This window comes from Vombatus ursinus, unplaced genomic scaffold (assembly GCF_900497805.2).
Source record: "Vombatus ursinus unplaced genomic scaffold, bare-nosed wombat genome assembly UNPS02014773.1, whole genome shotgun sequence".
Lineage (NCBI taxonomy): Eukaryota > Metazoa > Chordata > Mammalia > Diprotodontia > Vombatidae > Vombatus > Vombatus ursinus.
The window spans coordinates 19,170,821-19,191,515 of NW_020954551.1; the positions used below are offsets into that span (position 1 = coordinate 19,170,821).

General features: G+C 36.4%; 1 protein-coding gene across 1 annotated transcript in view; it reads right to left on the reverse strand.

The window, feature by feature from the left end:
* Window positions 1-5,037: 5,037 nt before the first annotated feature.
* The window catches only part of RYBP (RING1 and YY1 binding protein), a 68,831-nt gene continuing 53,173 nt past the window's right edge, over window positions 5,038-20,695 (reverse strand). Inside the window, exons 3-5 of the mRNA XM_027863710.1 lie at window positions 8,298-8,474; window positions 8,093-8,191; window positions 5,038-5,599 (exon numbers count right to left, since the gene is read on the reverse strand). Of these exons, the coding sequence (XP_027719511.1) occupies window positions 5,347-5,599; window positions 8,093-8,191; window positions 8,298-8,474 (529 nt within the window). The 3' untranslated portion in view covers window positions 5,038-5,346. The remainder of the gene's footprint in view (window positions 5,600-8,092; window positions 8,192-8,297; window positions 8,475-20,695) is intronic.

Consider the following 20,695-nt stretch of genomic DNA (forward strand, 5'->3'; position numbering starts at 1 on the left):
TCAAGAATCCAATAAGGGAAAATCAGCCCCCATGTCCATGTTCCAACAGTGTTCCCCATGAACTTAGAGAAGGATAAGCAGAAGTGACCCACATAATGAATGGCCCAGGAGGAGCCCCACCTATATCGACTAGGATCTCACCTTTCCCCAGCTTCCTTCACAGCCCTGTCGTAGATCCTCAAAAGCCCTCAACAGAATCTCACCTGGATGGAAAGCAACGACCTCAAGCATATACTTGCTGAAACAAAATCATGCCAGTCAATTTTCTCTTCAAGTAGTGTAAGTTAGGCTGAACCAGCCTTTTAGCATATTTCTATATATGGAACAAAGAGATGTTTTAGGAATAGATCAGGGAATCACATCAGAGGAGAGTAGGACTGGAAGGAAGTTCCAAGACCAGATTTCATCTAAAAATTCAGTGTGACTTTTAATTTTTATTATAGTGGCAACTATCTAAATTTAAGGTTTCTCTCATATAGCTAAGTTTTTCTAGATTGTCCTTTCATCTGATGATTATATGGTTTGGCAAGAAACCTAACTACACATTTCTATGTAACACTTAATTGATGCTAGAAAGAAAATGCCAACTCTTTATGGGGAATTTTTCTGAAGTTGTAGGGTTCAACTATTTCAGTTTGTTGAAATGACAAATAAAAATAATATGGGAAAAAATAATCAATTTTTTGGTGACTTAATGGGAGATTTAATCTACCTTTATGGGTAGAGGGAAAGGACTTAAAATAATTACCCTCTGCCCTTCCTCTGAAAGCTTTCTAAATCAAATATAGCCAAGAAATTGCTTCCTCTTAATTAACAATACTCATCCAGTAGGATTGTCCTGGTAATACCAACATTCCCTTAATAAAGATAAAACTTAATATCTATCCATTGATATCTGATGGGTTTAAAAAAAAAAAAAAGCTGTTAAGCACTAACTACATGCCTGGCCCTGTGCTAAGATGTGTCTGCCTTTTCAGTTTCTAACTCACTTGGATGCTCTAGAAATGCATGGCAAATATTTGAATCAATTCTTACATTATTAATTTTTCAAGTAAGTAACTGTCTGAGATTTGAGGAAATAAATGTGGTCGTCTTTTAGTTTAGAATTTCTGAATAGTATTTCCTGACATGATGGTACTTTCCCCTTCTTTGTCTATTGATGTTGATTAAATTCTTAGACTAAGGGATACTTTGCATACTTTTAGATTAGGCATGTTTATTGGTCAATTCGAAAATTCTTTGCTCCTATTCAGGGTCTTTCTTTATATGCTATTAGTAAAACCTATTCCTGAGTGAACTCTGCTCAGCTTAGTGAAGCATGAGGAAAGGCAGAAGGGATGTATACTTTAGAAGCTAAATCTGACTCTGGGGGAGAATTACTAGCACACCTCAAAGATGTGCAAAAAAATTTCTTTAGCATAAAAAATACCACCACAAAACTGGGGAGTCACTATTTTTGAAGGTTAAAATCCACAAAAAAATTAAAAGCTTCCAGATTTAAATTTTACTATTTTATTTGTGAAAAAACTACAAGCAGAATTCATAAATAGACATTTCTATTTAAAGCAGGAAAATGATAAAGTGGCTTCTAATAACATAGTCGTGCACATGCCAGTAACAGGAATATATTAACATCTTTTATTTGCTAGACAAAGAGCAGTGTCCGATATAAATTTTCCCAAAACATTTAAGACCTGTGAATTTCTGACCAGTTCACAAAACCACCAATTGACACTTTAGCATGAAGATAAAAACAAACCTAACAGACTGTCAGCTCTAAAGACTTTACAGAGCAGAAACTTTCAAAAGCGTTATACAAGCTGTCTTTCTGGGCAAATGAAAAATATAGCTCGTATAATACATTAACAAAAATTCACAAGATAAGATTATGTTTTGACATACTTAACAAGCATTCTCTATTTGTCTCCAACAAACAAAGCTAAGGAAATAATGTAACCATCTTTACACAGTAAATTAAGGTTACAAGTCATACACAAGAACAGAACTGCTTGCGCATTAAAAACTGTTCAGCTCCATTGTCATACATTTCTAAATGTTGGCTCTTAAACCATTTTCGGTTACATACAAGCAAAGGTTATTATATATTCAGCAATTAATAAATTTTCAATAATTTAAGATATGGTAGCTTAAAAAAGTAGACTGAGAATGGTCTTGATAAGGCAGGTGAAACATCTTAGTGGAACTAAACTCACAGAAGCGTCTGCCAATCTTTTTTATAGTTAGCCAAATTTAAACTGAAAGTTATTTATTGATTAAAATAAATACTTTTTGTCTGTGTTAAATGTTTATTTTTTTCATTGCATGACTCAGGTAGAGCAAGTCAGGCAAGTTCTGTGTGTCTATGTGTGCGCATGCACACACATGTATGAGAGACTGTGTGGCATAAAAAAAAAAAATTGAAACTTGCAAGCATAACACTGTGCTTTTTTTTTAACCTGTGTTCTGTGCCACTGAATACCAAGTATTTCTGGTCCTTCATATATATATATATGTGTGTGTGTGTGTGTGTATGTATGTATACACACATACACACACACATGTATACATCTGTATATATGTATAATACACACACACATACATACACATATATATAATCTACACTAGTGTTTTTACGTGCTGCAAAAGCAGGAAATCATGGGAATTCCATTTCCAGAATACATGCCTGAGGGGTGTAATCAACTTCAGAAACTAAAAGTCTAAAAGCACCTACACTACCCTAACAGAATACACAACAGCAGCCAAAGGACTGGCCCAAGCATGAAATTTGACTGCTTAGCTAGCAACTTCCACTTTTAGCTGCAATTTCTAGTCAATGCAGAGTTTTATTCCATTTGTTCCAAAGCAATCCTGCTCCCTTTCTTTTCCCCTCCCTACAATAAGTTAATTTACCAAGGAGGCAAAACTGAAAACCAAGACATTAGCAATGAATGAATTAGCAGCCTATGAGTAGCTGGTTAATCAGCTTTTCCACTAAACTAGGGGTCCATTCACTTTACATGAAACTAATTTTGAAAAAAATACACACAGTGTTTCTGAACAAAGTGCAAACTAACACTTACTGATTCATAAAAGCAGTGCAACATACACATTAGTTTGGTGGTATTTTAAGATTTATTTTTTGTAAAATAAAAAACTTAGCATTTCCATACACCTCTGGAAAATAAATATGGCTGACCAGTTTACCCTCCCTGAGACCCTTAATAAAAGGAATATTAAAACTTTAGAAGGAATGTCTTTGCAATATCCCACCAACATTAAAATGTGGATTTAAAATTCATAGTCAAACCACTATGTATTATATATTCTGATGCTATTGAAAGCATCTGATTTCCTTTGGTTCATTAATAAATACTTTAAAAACGTATTTAAAAGGTAATTACAACTTGCATCTTTGATACAAGCATAATTTAAAAAGAGGGGAACATTGTCCATGCATTTTAGACTAGGACCATAGCAACAAATGGCACTGCTTTGTAATCTATACTTTTGAGAATATAATTTAAATTATGATGCATTCGTGACTACAGAATAGTTTTAATGTAAATGTGAAAGGAACCTTGCCTGTTGGCTACTCAAAAATCAAGCTGATAATTTTACTTTTTACTCAGTTGCCTCCATATACGTAAGTTATTTTTTTCCCAAACCAAGTTATCATAACATAATCTGGTGCGTCATTACAAATTGGCTGCTCTCACTTGTGAGTACCTAAAGCATGACCATATATATTGAACTGGCTCTGTGCTTGAAATGATTCAGAAGCACTCTGGGCCACATGAGTAAATGTATAAAATGCGATACAGACAAAAAGGCTGAAAGAAAAAAAAAATAGGAAAAAAGTCACACTAGTGTTTTCAAGGGATGATAAACAGGAACCAAACTGCAAAGTAACTCTAAGAGGCTTGGAAGAATTTCCTTACGTCAGATTATCTTTATATCTAGAGGGAAAAACTAGCCCCATCAGTATGAGCTGCACTTGTGTCTCAGATGCTAGTATGAACATCGTTCACAACTGAAGCTTCCCAAAATAGAATACCAATGAATTTCTACAAAACATTGAAAATCACCATGTTGGTATTAAACATATATAGTTCATAATCCCCTTTCAGAAAACAAGCAGATCTAAAGGTTTGGGGGGATGGGGGGGGAGGGAAAGGGTGATGGAGAGAGAAGCTTACAGGGGTGGAGAGAAGAAGAGGGAAAAGAAAGACAAAATTTAATTACACAAATCACTATGCAATGTTACATGAAAACAAGTAACTGCTTACTGTATCGACTGAAAAACATTCCAGCCCTACAATTACAGTGTTGATTTTAATGTCTTAAATCCTAAAACTAACAAGACACTTTATAGATTTTTTAATAATTACCTCAGTCATGAACACAGGTCTGGAAAATGGATGGAATTCAAGTTACAGAATACCATATTTTTGTGAATGGCTATGCAAGAATTAGCAATGTTAACATGTAACCATAATTTACTTGGCATTCTGAAGCCAGTTTAAATTATTTTTGAATGATCAAGCACTTCCAACTGGACAAGAGAACTTGTGACTTGTTATTCTATTGCAAATGCAGGATGGTTATCTGGAGCAGTCTTGTAATTTGAGATCACATTGCTTAAAAATATAAATTTATAGCATCCAGTACTCTTTAGAGAGACGAGAGACTTAAGTTCCCATGTAGGTTGGAACACACTTCATATAAGACTGGTTTCAATTTAGTTTCAGCACTTTTATAGAAAGGACTGTCCCAAATCTTTAACTGTTCAATGTTGTTTTCACTTCACAGTGTATCAAAGCACCAGCGTTGCCATGTATTGGTTTCAAATAACCCTTTATATATATATATTTATATTTATATATATAGTTATATCAAAACTGATAGTACATAGTATAACTGGAAGAAAGAACTAAACTTAAAGGATATGCTGAAAAGGATGGAGTCTGTGAATGCAATAAATAAAGCCCCCCCTCCCTGCTCTGCCCACCCCCCTTCCCCCCCCCAAAAAAACGCCCAACAGTTGTAATGTACATGGAAAATTGTGCACAGCAGATTTTTATAAAAAGTAGATTCAGGAGCACATCCAATTATAAATGATTGTTAGGAAAATCATATAAAACAATGGAATACATAAAAGTGTCAAGAATAATTGTTAGGGTGCGAAATTCCTTGCTGGCCAGATGCCCATGGCAAGCAGAAATGATCCTGGTAGCATCACTAGGTCGATGTCCACAGAAGAATCTCCAGGGATGCAAGCAGCATGGGCAGGTGGAAGATCTGAATTTCATACCCTGATTCATAGTTTTCACAATTCCATGTGCAATTTCAGAAAGATTCATCATTTACTGCTGACATGTCGCCCTTGGGCGTTGAGGAACGGGACGAGCCCTTGTCTGTGCTCTCCGATCCAGAGCTGCTCTGGTTCTGCTGTTCTGATCCTGCACTGGAGGTCACTGTCGATGAGGACGTCGAAGAAGAACGAGTCTTTTCTTTAAAGTCTGTGATAATGACTGTGACATTCCCCACTGTTACTGCCAATTGCTGTGCAGTGCTTCTGTCCACATTTTTCAGCCTGGGCCTAAAAGAACCATCATAAGAAATAGATAATATTCAATGTCCTTCACACACAAGGTCCTGATGCAGTTGAGAATTTACCTAAGAAAGATATTCAGACCATTTCCCCAAATTTTCCAATAAACTCAGGGGCTCCGGAAGAACTGAAATTCTTCATTATTAAGCAGGATACCAAGAAGTGTAACATTTTGACTTCTGGTTTTTCTATCAAAATACCATCTTAGTTCAAGAAAGAGTTACTAGTTACAAAGTAGAGTTGGTAGGAGAAAAGAGACTTCACTCTAGTCACAAGATTATTTCAGTTGAAGAAATGAAGGGACACCTCTACGATTCTGCCCTTGAGGCACACAGAAAACTCTTCCTCCATTTCTCATGTTGCTCATGGTCTCCTCCTAATAAATACGTTACATGTACAATGTGCCAGGCACTGTGCTAAATGCTTTACAAGTATTCTCATTTAATACTCACAACCACCTTGGAAGGTAGGTGTTGTTAGTAATCTCCATTTTACAGATGAGGAAACTGAGGCAAACAGGGATTAAATGACTTCCCCAGGGTCACACAACTACTAAGTGCTTGAGACCAAATTTGAATCCAGGACTTTACCAAATAGAGATCATAACAAATTGTTGAACCAATTAACACTTAGGTAAAATATTCCTCTTTTGCAAATCTTTTACAAGTTCAGAATGTGCACAGACTTGCTACTGGTTTTTCTTTTGCTTTGTTTTATTTTTTAGTCCAAACGGTAAATCACAGCTATACATCCTGGATATTTCAAGTGGAATTCCGCCCCCCCCACCCCCATTTGAAGCTCAATATAGCTAAAAGAGAACTTAATTTGCTTCTATATCCTTCATTTCTTTCCAGGCTGCACTTCTGACTTTCTTCCCTAAAGTGTTACAATGACCCAATTCTGGGTACTATTCTCCTCCCCTTTCTGCTTATATCCTCTAAACCAATGCTTATTGACACGACCCCTCCCCCAAATTAGCTCCATTTTCTGGTTTCTCTCCCCCCTCTTAATATATCACAATCAAGAAAAGCAGTGTGATAGAAGGGAGAGTATAGAGAGCCATGGATATGGTGTCAGAAGACCTGGGTCAAACACTTAGAATTTAGAGTATAGGACTTAAGAGTCGGGAAGAACAGGTCACTTAAAGTTTTAGCTGCAGTTTCTTGATCTGTAAAACAAGGATAATAATAAAAGTACCTACTCTCACACTAGCTGGTAAGGACAAAATGAGATAACATATTTAAAATACTGTGCAAAACTTTAGAAAAACTCTTATATTTTCTATTACATAACTATACACATAAGTATTTTAAAATAATGCCAGCTATTATTATTATTATTAAATAAATTGCTATCATTATTAATGCTTAAAGAAAAAGGACTCAAAGTCAGGATGATCTGGGTTCAAACCCTATACCTGATTCATCCTGGCTATGTGAGCTTAGGCAAGTAACTGAAATTCTCAATGCCCAAGGCAACTCTCTGCAACTTCTACCAGCCTGTATAGGAAGAGGTTGTTTCCTCATTAAGAGCTTCCTATCCCAATAAAATCACAGAGCCTGTCCCTTTTTTAAATCAGAGTCAGAATGAATTCTTTCCCCTTTTCTTCCACTGTTAACCATACTTTTCTTTTCCCATTCCTACTGATATCACTATTCACAGAAACCTAGATCTCTGCCAATTCATTTTCCTGCTTACAGTCTGTCCATGCTCCAAAATCCATCCTATGAACATCCAGCTATCATAACATTCTTGCTCCCTTTTCCTCTAAGATGGCTTTACTGAAGTCTCAAGTCCTATATTCTCTCCACTAACCTATCCAGCTGACCCACCCAACTGCAATCTCTCCTTTTAAACTTTTCAAGCAACTGTTTGTTTTCATTTGGCTACTGAGTACATACTTATTGCTCTCATTATACACATCATCTTGTCACTTCACTACGATCTAGTAATAATTTTTTTAGGAATCTTTTAATCAATGATAACTGGATGAAACTAGCAGAGACTTCCAAATTCAAAACACAAATGACATTACAGATAAAACATCGTAAATTTTTTCTAAATTTCCCTACTATGTTTACAAAAGGAAATGAGAGAAATTATGTCAATGCAAGTAAGTCTAAAGAGGCCTGAAAACAAAAATACTTTATAAAGGAAGGCAAAAGCCTCAATTCAAACATGGAGTGCAATCTTGACTGGATACTAGACAAAAATGTTCTATATTTGTAGAAAACACTTACGTTCTCTGATAATTTTAGATGTGAAATGGTGAAATCAACTATAGCTTATAAACTTTTAAGGACCACTAAAAATTCTATTGATGACATTTTCCTGACTCTTCTATTTTGGCCAGTGATGCAAACGTTATTTTTAGACAACAAAATTTAACATCCTTATCTGTGCCTCCTCAGCCTAACAGGTACACAATTTTTATTGGCTAAATCACTGAATCAATCTATCAATTTGGTGCTAATGTCTTACCGTGAAGTGTGATTTGAGTCACTGGTCTTTGTTGTAGCATTCCCAGACTGTATACTGTTTGCTTCACTAGGAGGATCTTTCAGAATATCTGACTTTGGTCTAAAAAGAAGGAGCAAAAATATGCTTTATTAGAATTTATGGATTCATTTACAATTTAATCAGCTCAATTATGAATGACAAATTTCTGGCTTGCTTTGGGACTTACTTTGTCTTCTTGTTGGTGTTTTTCTTTGTAACACTAGGACTAATTTCTTTTTCTTTATCCGGTTTCTCTTTTTCCTGCTTTTCCACTTTTTCCTTCTTCTCCTTTTTAGGTGGTGGAGGAGTGGCGTACTGCTGGGCCACTTGTTGTGCCACCAGCTGAGAGTTTATTCTAGGTTTTCTATAAAAGAAGGAAAGAAGCAACTGTCACTTACTTTGTAAACAAAGTTAATTTGAATAAATGGAAATTTTTTAAAATACACATGGCTAAACCACAACCCATTAAATATAAACTAGACAACTTTTACTCATTTCATTTTTAATAGTAGTAATATATGCTCTCTTGCAAATTTCCCAATATTCTAAAAGAAAAGTTTCCTCTTGTATAGGAACACTAAAAACTTTTTTAGACGTGTCAAGATTGTATTGATTGCAGATTTAAAATAAGCTTTTCTTAAATCTCCTTTTATCAGAGATTGGTAATCTCTTAAAAAGAGAATGAAATTAGAAGTGAGTCAGCCAATAATCTCCCCAACTAGTTTATTGAGCCTAAGTTTTGTGCATGAGTAATACATCTGATCAAGAAAAGGTAACAGATTTATATTCACTCCCAGAAGGGGATGAATAATTAAAAATTACTCTAACAAACCTAAGACAAATGGTATATTCACAGGGCCATCAACAGTCACGTCTGTGCCAATCTCCAACTGACACTGTCTCTTAGAACCATTGTCTACACGTTCTAAATAGTGCCAATCAAGTTTCTCAATGCATGTTCCTTCAGACCAAAATGGAAAGGACTGCATATCCACACTATATTCTATGTAAAATGAATCATCCAGATATTCTGACATGAAATAATATACTAAAAATAAAGGAAATCAGGACCAGACCTAGCAAATAATGAAACCATGGATGTGAAGTAACCTATTTCTACAATGTGATAATCTGTAAATAAATTAACTAAGAAAACTTTAATGATACAATCAAAATAAACCAACCAAAATTCTATTGAAATATGCTTAATAACTCCTTATTTTATTAGAAAACCGAGGCCCAGAGGTGTTCTGATTAGAATTGTCCAAAAGTAGAAGCACTCAAGAAAAACTGTTTCTTCCATCCGTTTTCCACATCTTTCTCAGTCCATTCATCCCAATTTGTAAGCCCTTGCTTATTGGGAAAATCTACTATTAATTTTCCTTCCCCTTCAAAAGAGCACAGGAAGTACGCTGGCCTTGGAATTAACCATCTTTGATAACATAGTAGATCATGGGCTTTCTGCCAACAGCTTTCCTTCTCTCTCTATCCAAGGGCCAAAATTTTGCCACAACACTGACGAACAAAACAGTGGAATAGTCTTGACTATATAACCCCATCTCTGGTTTCAACAATGAATGAGAAAAAAAAAAATCAAAGTTTGGTAGTAAATGAAAAGATCCAAAGGATCTTTAACTATTTCCTCTTTCGTGAAACACAAAATAGAACAGGATAAAAGTTGCACAGTAGTTCCAACATGATAAATGTTAAGAATCTGCCTACCAAAGGAAAACATGACACTAATACAAGAACAATTCAGTTGCATAATGGGTTAAACAGGCTTTTTAATGAGATTGACTGGGAAACACATTCATTATTATTCAAGTACGCAACAAGCATTTATTAAGTAGTTCAGTCTGCCAGGTATAGTGTTACTGGGGATACAAAGAGAACAATGAAACAATCCCTGCCTTCAAGTTGAGTTCTTTCTATAAAGGAAAACAATATGTACAGAAATATATGTGTATGTGTGGGGAAAACAAAAATTGAGAGGGCATCCACTGCTAGGGAGGTAGGTTGGGACAAAGTTGAAAAGGGCTTTAAAAGACAAACAGGACTCTAAACCACTACTAATTAGAGAAATGCAAATTAAAAGAACTTTGAGGTACTACTTCACTCCTATCAAATGGGCTTGTTAGCCAATTGTCATGTCTGACAAAACAGGAAAATTAGAGTTATGGTATATCAATGTAATGGAATACTATTGTTCCATAAGAAATGATGAGCAGGCAGATTTTGGAAAAACCTGGAAAGGCTTACATGAACTGATATGGAGTGAAGTGAACAGACCCAGGAGAACACTGTACACAGTAACTGCAACAGTGTGAGATGTTTAATAGACTTTAATAGATTTAACTCTTCTCAGCAACGCATGGACCTAAGACAATTCCAAAAGACTTATGATGGAAAATGCTATCCATATCCATAAGAACTATGGAGTCCGAATGCAGATCAAAGCATACTATTGTCTCCGCCTCCTTTTTATTTGGGGGGGGGGGGGTTGTCTCTTCTTTCTCCTGGTTTTCCCCTTTGGTTCTAATTCTTCTTTAGAACATGACTAATGTGGAAATATGTTTAATATAATTGTACATGCCTAGCCCATCAGATTGCACGTTGTCTTGGGGAGGAGGGAGAGAAAATTTAGAACTCAAAATTTTATGTTGTAAACTAAAAACAAATAATTTTTTTTAAAAGCCAAACAGAAGTTTATACATTTTTAACCTTAAACTAACAGGGAGGCATTGGGATTTATTGAGTGACATGGTCAAGACTTGCACTTTAGTTTTTTTTTTTGGTTTTTAAGGCAATTGGGGTTAAGTGACTTGCCCAGGGTCACACAGCCAGTAAGTGTCAAGTGTTTGGTCTGAGGCCGCATTTGAACTGAGGTCCTCCTGACTTCAGGGTTGGTGCTCTATCCACTTCGCCACCTACCAGCCCCCTTGCACTTTTGTTTTAACAACTGTGGCAGGGATGGGGAATGTATTCAACAGAGGTTTTAGGCATGCATACTGGCATTACTATTGAGGAAAAACAAAGAGAAGACAGGCCTTCAAAGAGCTACAATATACATAGGTTCCTCCCCAACCCCTCTCCCCACCAACAGTCTTAACTAGGAAATTTTCTCCCAGGACTACTATTTTAACATACAGGTTCTAAACACCTTATTTTTGTCAAGTATACTAACAAATGAACTTTCATGTCCAGAATCTGATGTACTTTACTATACATGAAGTGTTGATGAAAAAGTTACTGTTGCCATTTAAGGTCACATTGGTCACTTCTGTTCTTACATTAAGTATATACAATGAATTTCTTAAAATAAATCATATGCAATGATATGTTAAAATCTAAACACAGCTACACCAACATCAACCTTCTCAGCATATTCAAATAGGTGTTTTTGCAGTTAATTTAACACAACAGTATATGGAGGGTGCTAGGAATAAAGTATGTCTGTGAGGTCTTCACTGGATGAACACTGACGCAGAGGTTTATTTTAGTCAGTTTATCCAGAGTCATTTTATTACACTCTACTGGCCTGTTTGTCAGCAAAATCAAAGTTTTATACTGAAATCTCTATTGGGTTACTGAGACATAAGATTTGGAAATCTTTGCTGACAAACCTGTTTGTTGTGCTCCTAAGAACCTTTAAAAACAAAACAAAAACAGAATAACACTAGCCACCCCAAGCAATTTCTTAAGCTATATAACATGGATATAACATGGAAAGTGGAAGAATATGAAATTCTGTAACTCAGAATTTTCCAAGAGAAAAAGATTTAATACTCCCCAGTAATTTGGGTCTTATAGCAAGAATCTGACTAATCCAAAAATGCTTACTACAGGTCGATAACTATATTTATAAAGTATTTATAAACACTCAAAGGACATATGAAAGAAGATACTATCTGCATCCAGAGAAAGAACAGAAGTTTATAAAATGTTTTTACATTCACATCCACCCACTTCCCACCCCCGCCTATATATACATATGTGTCTAATGGTAGCCATTTCTAGGGCAGGGGAGAGGGAAAAAAGAAAATTATCATGTAATTTTATTACATATTTAAAAGGAATTGCAAGTTGCACGTAATAGATTTGCAGTTTCATGGACAATCACCTTTTTTTCTATCCTACTAGGTTATGCAAATGCCTGTTTTATTTCTTAAGAATAGAATAAATAATGAAACTCATGTCTCATTATAATGAATTTTCAAAATCATTAAAATTCATTTTAAAAACACCACCCCTGTATTATTAGAATTCTTGAGTACATTTTAGGAGGGGAATGGGAAGATCTAGGCATGAAAAATGACTATTGAAATAACTTTAAAATTTTCTCTTATTGAGTTAAAAAGCCACTCAAATTCCAGCTGCATTTTACAATTATTTCTGAAACAGAAGTGCTGGTCTAATATCCAATTCAACAAATATTTAATATGCACCTACTAAGTGTCAGGCACTCTTTTACTACTACTCCACTATTAGGGAAGGGAGAATAACAATGTTTAGCATTTTTAGCACACACATTTGTGTTTGTGGTCATTTCTGTTCTCTAAGTAACAAATGAAACGCAAAATAAATTTGTCTTACTGATGGTTTTTTTTATACTGGTGAAATGCTAAAGTTTCACGTGAGTTAGTGATTTTGCAGAATCTAAAGAGGTAAGTGTCATAACTTTTTATGTCCTCTGGCCTCTGCAACTCCCCCATTTATCATCTCCTTTCCTATTGATTAATATCTCTTCTGTTCACTTTCCAATTCTTCATCCCATTCACCCCCCTCCAGCCACACCTATTTTGACAGTTTCGACATTCATGGCTCTCAAATCTGGCTACAACTACTTTTCTTAGGGTTGTGTCACAACTTTTATGTGTGGAGCCAACTAACCTGTCCCCACTGAAAGAAAACTCGTCCTTTGTAACAACAGAATCAACCTAAATACAACCTCTTCCAAAGAGGCTGTAAAAGCTTCAACTCCTGGCACTTTTGTTTAATACCACTCAGGGTCAGAGGACCTTGGTTCAAAAAACCTAGCTGTGTCACTTACCACTACGATCTTGGGCAAGTCACTCTGGGCTTCAGTTTCGTCATCTATAAATGAGGGCTTATGATTTTTGAACATAAAGCAAGGCCAACGTGTTAGTTTAAATGAAATGAGCCATGATTCGCCAGGGATAAAAAAACCTAAAAAACAAAAAACTGCTAACAGCATTATTCCACAACCTACAAGAAAACATTTCTGAAAGGGTGCCTCCTTTCACTAATTTAACTTATACTTATAGCCAGAGACTTTATTTTTCTCCGTATTCTACATAAGCATATGATCCAGACACATTCCAGAATTAATCTCTTAATAAATTGGAATTTGTAAAGTACATATTACCAGAAAACAAAGGTGTCTAATGTTGATAATGAGAATAATTTTTAGGACCCCAAATGTTGCATTCGTTTCTCAGAGAATTTCAGATTTTGAAACTCTAAGGAATGTTTTCTCTCCTGTACCACTAGTATATTACCAGTTGCCTACTAGACATTTTAAACTGCACATCCCAAAGGCACCTCAAATTCAACAAGTGTAAAACACAACTCTTTCCCTCATAAATCATCTCACTTCTAATCTCCTTATTTCTGTCAAGTATACTATCCTTTCAATCTCTTAAGTTATCAACCTTTTGGTGACTCAGTTTTCTTTTTTAGCTTTTAGAAAAATCATATTAAGAAGGTATAGTAAGAACAGTTAGTATAAAACACTCCCCCAAAAGTCCAGCGCATACTCTCCTACAAATGCACATAGGTCCATAAGAAGACTGGGCTCAACTTAATAAGTATGCGTGGTGGGCAGCTAGGTGGCACAGTGGATAGAACACGGAAACTAGAGTCAGAAAGACCCAAATTCAAATCCCGCCTCAGACCAGACACTTGACACTTATTAGCTGTGCAACCCTGGCGCAGAATTCCATTTCTGAGTCCACAACCAGCATTCCTCTCTAGTGCAAGAGGTCAGAGAATCTCCCTGAAGCTGCCTCCTTCCTCAAGTGACTATTCACCCTTCTGCATCTGTTTATCTTCAGTGTGGCACTCTGCTCCTGGCTGTATGTGTTGTCTCCTACTGGTCAAATTTCTCCAAAGATGGGAGAAAGGCAAGGGGGAAGGGAGGAAGAGGAGGATAGAAAACAGAAACTCTCTCCTCCCCTAGACAATTTTCAGGGGCTAGACTTCCAACTCTTGAGCTGGAATTCTCAGCTTTTTGAGTTCTCCACCACTAGAATGGTTTACCAAATGGACCTTTTTTTTTTTTTTTTTTTTTTTTTGCTTAGGCAGCTAGGGTTATGACTTGCCCAGGGTCACACAGCTAGTAAGTTATGTGTCTGAGGTTGGATTTGAACTCAGGTCCTCCTGACTGCAGGGGGCCAGTGCTCTATCCACTGCGCCACCTAGCCGCCCCATGGACCACTATTTTTAACAGATGTTAAACAAGATGTTTCCTGTGTCACATCACCTGCCTTCATCCAATGGGTCAAAGGCATTCTCTACTCACACTGCCACTACCCTACAGTTCAAGCCCTCAATACTTCTTGCCTGGAATATTGTACCAATCATTTTCTAAGCCAACTCCAGTTTCCTCCCTCTAATCAATACACTTGTCAAATATTCCCAAAGCATTGGCCTCCTTGTACTACATCATTTAAGAAACTTACTGTTCCTTATTGTTACATATATAAAGTAATTCTCATCCTTATTTCTTATTGTTTGCCAAACTCTTGTTAGACACATAAAATCCTTTATGAATTTGTTCTATACTTTCAGATTTATTGTCTATACTTTTATCCTGTCAAACTGGCCTAATCACTTTCTGACCCTCACAACCTTATCTTTCCCGCCTTCCTACAGGCCGTCCCATCTGCCCTGACTCCCTAACTTCATTTCTAGGCTCAATGCAAGTACCACTTCCTACCTGAGGTCTTTCCTGACCCAGAACCCAGATTCTAGTGCCTCCCCAACCCTATGTTATCTTATAGAAGCACATAAGCATGTATACACATTGTTTTCTTTGAAATAATAATGTAAAGCTTCTCAAGAGCAGGACTTTCATTTTTGTCTCTGTAACCTCAGTACCTAGGCACTTAATAAACACTTAACTGATTGAATTCAACCCAAGAATAAAGGATTACCAGATTGTGACTAAAGTAAAGGATTTGTATTAAGAAATGATGCACTGTTCTTTTGACTATTATGGTTTTGGTCACTAAACTTCTTTGTATTCAAGTGCATTTTTAAATTGTCTAGAATCCAAAAATCTGATGTGAAATTTCTATGACAGAAGTTAACAAGAAAATTGGAATTTGACTTAATTTGTACTACTATGAATCAGTCTACCTAAAGTAAAGGAACCTTGTACTCAGGACTGCTGGCAGTTTGGAGGTATGTGGATGCCAGAACCACAGGTGGAGATAAGAAAACAGTGGGAAGTCAAACTAGGTATAGAGGTACCTTGTTTTATTGTGCTTCGAAGATAGTGTGTCTTTTACAAATTGAAGTTTTGTGGTAACCCTGCATCATGCATGTGAATCCACACCATTTTTCAACAGTATGTGCCTACATCATGTTCTGTGTCACATTTTGGAAAAACTCACAATATTTCTAAGTTTTTAATTATCATTATACCTGTTATGGTGATCAGTGATCTGTAACCTTCGGTATTACTATTGTAATTGTTTTGGGGTACCATGATCCCTGCCCATATGATGTAAATGTCACCGATAAATGTTATGTATTATGACTACTCCACAGACCAGCCAGTCTCCTCTGGCCTCCCTGTTCCCTGAGACACAACAATTTTGAAATTGGGCCAATTAATAGCCCTACAATGGCATCTAAGTGTTTAAGTGAAAGGAAGAGTCAACTGATAAAGCAAACTTCACTGCTGTCAAAATTTTGAGAAATTGCCATAGCTACCCTAACCGTCAGCAACCTTGACTCTGTTCAGTCAGTGGCCATCAACACTGAAGCAAGACCCTCCACCAGCAAAAAAAGATTATGAATGGATGAAGGCTCAGCTGATTGGCACTTTTTAGCAATAAACTCTTTCTAAAAATTAAGGTGTATACATTATATTTTTAAACATGATACTATTACACACTTAATAGATTACAGTATAACAAAATATAACTTTTACACGTACTGGGAAACAAAAAAAATTCATGTGATTTGCTTTATTGCAGTAGTCTGGAACTGAACCCACAATATTTCTGAGGTATACCTGCAGCAGGTTACAGAAACAACTGAAGAGAAGGTAGGAGCTCAGGCTGGACCAGTCAGACAGAGAATGAGTAGTAAAGCAAATGCTGGATCAAGCCAGAAGGGAAAGGGAAACTAGAAAGTAGAATCAAGTCAGGAGTAGAATTCTCATAGAATTTATATGTATATGATAAACTGTTCAGCCTGCTGGCCCTGCCTCATTTTGGAAAGGAGAAGGGTAAAGATGAAACACACCAGAAAAAAAAAATTTTCTTTTAAGTTCATGTGAATTGAACCCATGTAAGGTGTAGGGTGCTTTAAGGTCCTTGTTCCTTTATGTATTATGCTATAGGGTGCCCTGCTTAAACCATAATTCAAGAGAATGTGGTACTCTACCTTGATCTCTTATTTACCTCTTTATTTGTAAGCCACTATTTATTGTCTGAATCATGTGCAGCCAACTGCAACTTCAAAAATTTAATCGAAACATTCATTAAATGACTTGTATGTGCAAAAAACTAGGGTTATTAAATAATTATTGTGGCTCAGAAAGTGAAAGCCAAACTGTCCCCTGGTGCTGCATGCACCTCCCCCCACTCCCACCCCTTGTTTTGTCATCACAGGTATCAATACAATTGCATTTGGTACAAACAAGAACTTCAAATCAGATTTGTTGAGTTATCAATAATGCATGTTCATGGAGATCAGAAAAAGTAGGAATGACTTAAAAATTAAAACAACCAACTTGTATTGCCTCATAGTATGCATCAACATGGTAAGACTTAGACGGCAGAGTAAAGTCTGTTTGGAATTAACATCTCAATGTAAATAGTAAAATAAATAAGATATGCACTAATGCTAGTTTCTAAAACAGATTTTAAAATTATATCCTTAGAGGGGGCAGCTAGGTGGGGCAGTGGATAGAGCGCTGGCCCTGAGGTCAGGAGGACCTGAGTTCAAATCTGACCTCAGACCAAACACCTGACACTTACTAGCTGTGTGACCTTGGGCAAGTCATTGAACCCCAACTGCCTAAAAAGAAAAAAAAATTTATATCATCAGAAAGATTTCCTGTGATTACAGAAATCCATCCACTGCTCTCAAAACTGTGAGTGTGCTGTAGTGAAAGGCACACTAGATTTAGAGTCAGAATCAGTACAGTTGTCCCTTCCACACTGCATGGCGGGGGGGGGGGGGGCACATTCTGGAAAATCCACATAAAATTTTTGGCCCTCCCTTTGTACCAGAGAAGAAATCTGAATTATTACAGTATTAAAAGATAAAATATGTTGGAATTATACAATATTATACATACATTTATTCATTTCTAAACATTTTCTAAGTCACCTCTGGCTTCCCCCAACACTCCCCAAAAATTCCCATTTAATTTCTTATGCTGACCTAAGAAATGCAATGGGAAAGTTGCAACGTGGAAAGGATAACTGTAGAGGACCTAGGTTTGAATTCTGACACTCCTGTTGACCAATTTCATTACCTTGAGCAAGTCAATTAAAATTTGGGGGCCTCAGCTTCCGCAGTGGTAAGATAAAAAAAAGCAAGATTAAAAAAAGGCTGAACTAGATGACTTCAAGTCTTTTTGGTATTTTCTTAGAAAATTCCAGTATTTGAAGAATAGAGGCATTCTAAATGGCATCTACTCACGAATGCAAAAAGTAAAATTTCTTTTCAACCTTTACTTCAGATAGTAACTATCACAGACCAATGGTAACACCCCTACCAAACTGTCTTTTCTCTACTACTTCCCCTCCTCATACCCCCAGCAACAATCCTATAAAATGCTGTTTCTCTTTATGTTCAACCATTAACGACACTGACAGCTTCTTTCACATATCATTCACAAATTTTCCCCATTGCCTTCCAACTCTGACCCTTCAGAAAAAAATCTCAAGACTGCCAAAATATCAAGGAAGCTCTGGGTGGAGACAAGCCAGTGTAGGAGAAAGATGGGAGACAAGCCAGTGTAGGAGAAAGATGGGAACCAGATCCAGGAAGACAGGGTCAGACTAGCACTCAGTATACCACAACTGATAATCAATAAACATTTAAGTGCCTACTGAGTTCCAGGCAGTGTGCTAAGCATTAGAGATACAAATAAGACATCCAAACAACCTTTCTGAAATTCCCAAATGAAAAAAAATCACAAAAACATCACAGCCAAAATCCAACATCTGTCAAATCAAACAACAACTCCACAAGCCCTCCCACCCTACAAGGGAAATTCAAGTATCAAAAAGCCATAGTTAGGCCACACAAGATTTCTCAGCTGCCCTGATAAAAGCAGAGAAAGGAGAGCTTGGAATGATATTCCAAGAGGCAAAAGAAAACAGGCTTATACAACAAAGATTGGGGTATCTGGCAAAAATGAGCATAATCTTACTGGAAGGGAGTGAGGGGTGGGGTGGGGAATGTAGTGAACTTCTTCCAAGCATTCCTAATCAAAGAGCCAGAATTAAATAGAAACCTCAAAATGCAAATCTAAGAGTCAAGATAAATACATTTTATCAACAGAAATTATCTATGAAGAATTGCTTACATTCAAATAGGAAAAGAAAAACAAGTGTCCTTTCAAAATCACTTCACAGAGAAAGTTAAAATAAAATAAGGCAGAAATGGCTTGGAGGTGGTCTGGGGTATTTTTCTTTCTCTTTTTTAATGGACTTAAGGAAATGGGAAGTAAATGGGACTGGACAGAGGAAAAGGAAAGGGAAGAAACTAATAAGGCACACAAGATAAAGAATATAAGAATACTGAAGGAGCTAGGGGAATGGGCATAGCACAGCCTCACTTTCACTCTCAAAGAATAAAGATGGGGGCAGAGCAAAGGGAAGAGAAGAGGGAACATGGGAATGAAAACAGTATTGTTTCAATTACTGATTACTAGTTTTAAGCAAACTCATCTTTCATCACCTTTTTCTTTCTGCTTACAAAAAAAAAAGGGAAGAGGGAAATAAGGAAAAGTACAGGAGAACAGAATAAAAGGAAATATTTAAATCATAACTGTGAACACGAACTGGATGAACCTGCCCCCAAAATAGAAAAATAAAAGCATAGATTAGAAGGTAGAATCTAACAATATGATGTTTAAAATAAACACCTGAAGAAGTCACATAATGCAGAACAGAGAGGTGGAGGGGCTGATTATGCTTCAGATGAAAAAAAAAGCTACTTCAGATAATAATAAAGTGATAAAGAAACTGCATTAAAATATATTTGTAACCCTAAAATAAATACTCATCGCATTTTGGCAGTCATTTGCATACATGAGCAGAATTTTGAGCCCTGTGTTCCCAGCTGAGGTAACAAGGTAATGCCTTGCCTTCTTGTTTTAGCTCTCATACTGCAAACAAGTGACCCTTTCTGGGTCTATCTAGTGCCACATTTTTATGCTTTTTGTTAGTGATTTCGTTGATTCAAAATGACCCCCAAACATAATGCTAAAGGTCTATCTAGTGCTTCTAAGCACAAAGCTGTCTTGTTCCTTACTGTGAAAATATGTCTTAGATAAGCTTCATTCAGGCATGTGTTACAGTACTGTTGGACATCAGTTCAGTGTTAAATCAATCAACAATTCAGTACACTGTGACTGACAAGAATTGACTGTCCCTATGGCACATATCCAAACGTTAATCAGTTGCAGAGAGAAACTGACAATAAAATTTTAATGGGGGATTCTCAATGTTCCCCTTTTCAGACTTAGCCAAATCTAACAAAAAAGTTCAAGAGCTTCATTAAAAGACCATTTTTTAAAACTGGAAAAGCAAGAAAATTTAAAACTCTACTTAAATACTCAATTAAAAAAATTTGAAAATCAAAGCATGATTAACAGGACCAAAAGCAAAAATCCTATTGAAATGAAAAACAAAATGCATGAAATACAGAAAACAAAATAAGGTATACTGTGGAGACCACAGCATAGTTCAGTTCTCCTAGTCCTACACACTATTCCTCTCAGCACAGTGTAAAATTATATTAACTTTCAAAAATCTTGCACATTATGTTGCCAATTCATTCTTGTTAACCTTGTATTTGTATCATCCCTTTCATGGGAATATATATTCCTGAGGTCAGAGACATCCAAAATATGTCTAATCACAGCTCCCACCTAGTGAGTGTGCCCTTCTGCACCTTGCTCGGCTGAATTGAGAATTACTAGTTACCAGAGAACAGATAGATCAACCCATCTGCATCAGGCAGGGAAAACCGTGATTTCCCATACAATACCTTATGCTTTGTCTTACTGGGTCAGAGTATGGTTAATTCAGCTGCCCAAACATTGGTATATTGCAAGGCCTTTAAATAATAAAGTTAGGGAAGACTTAATGC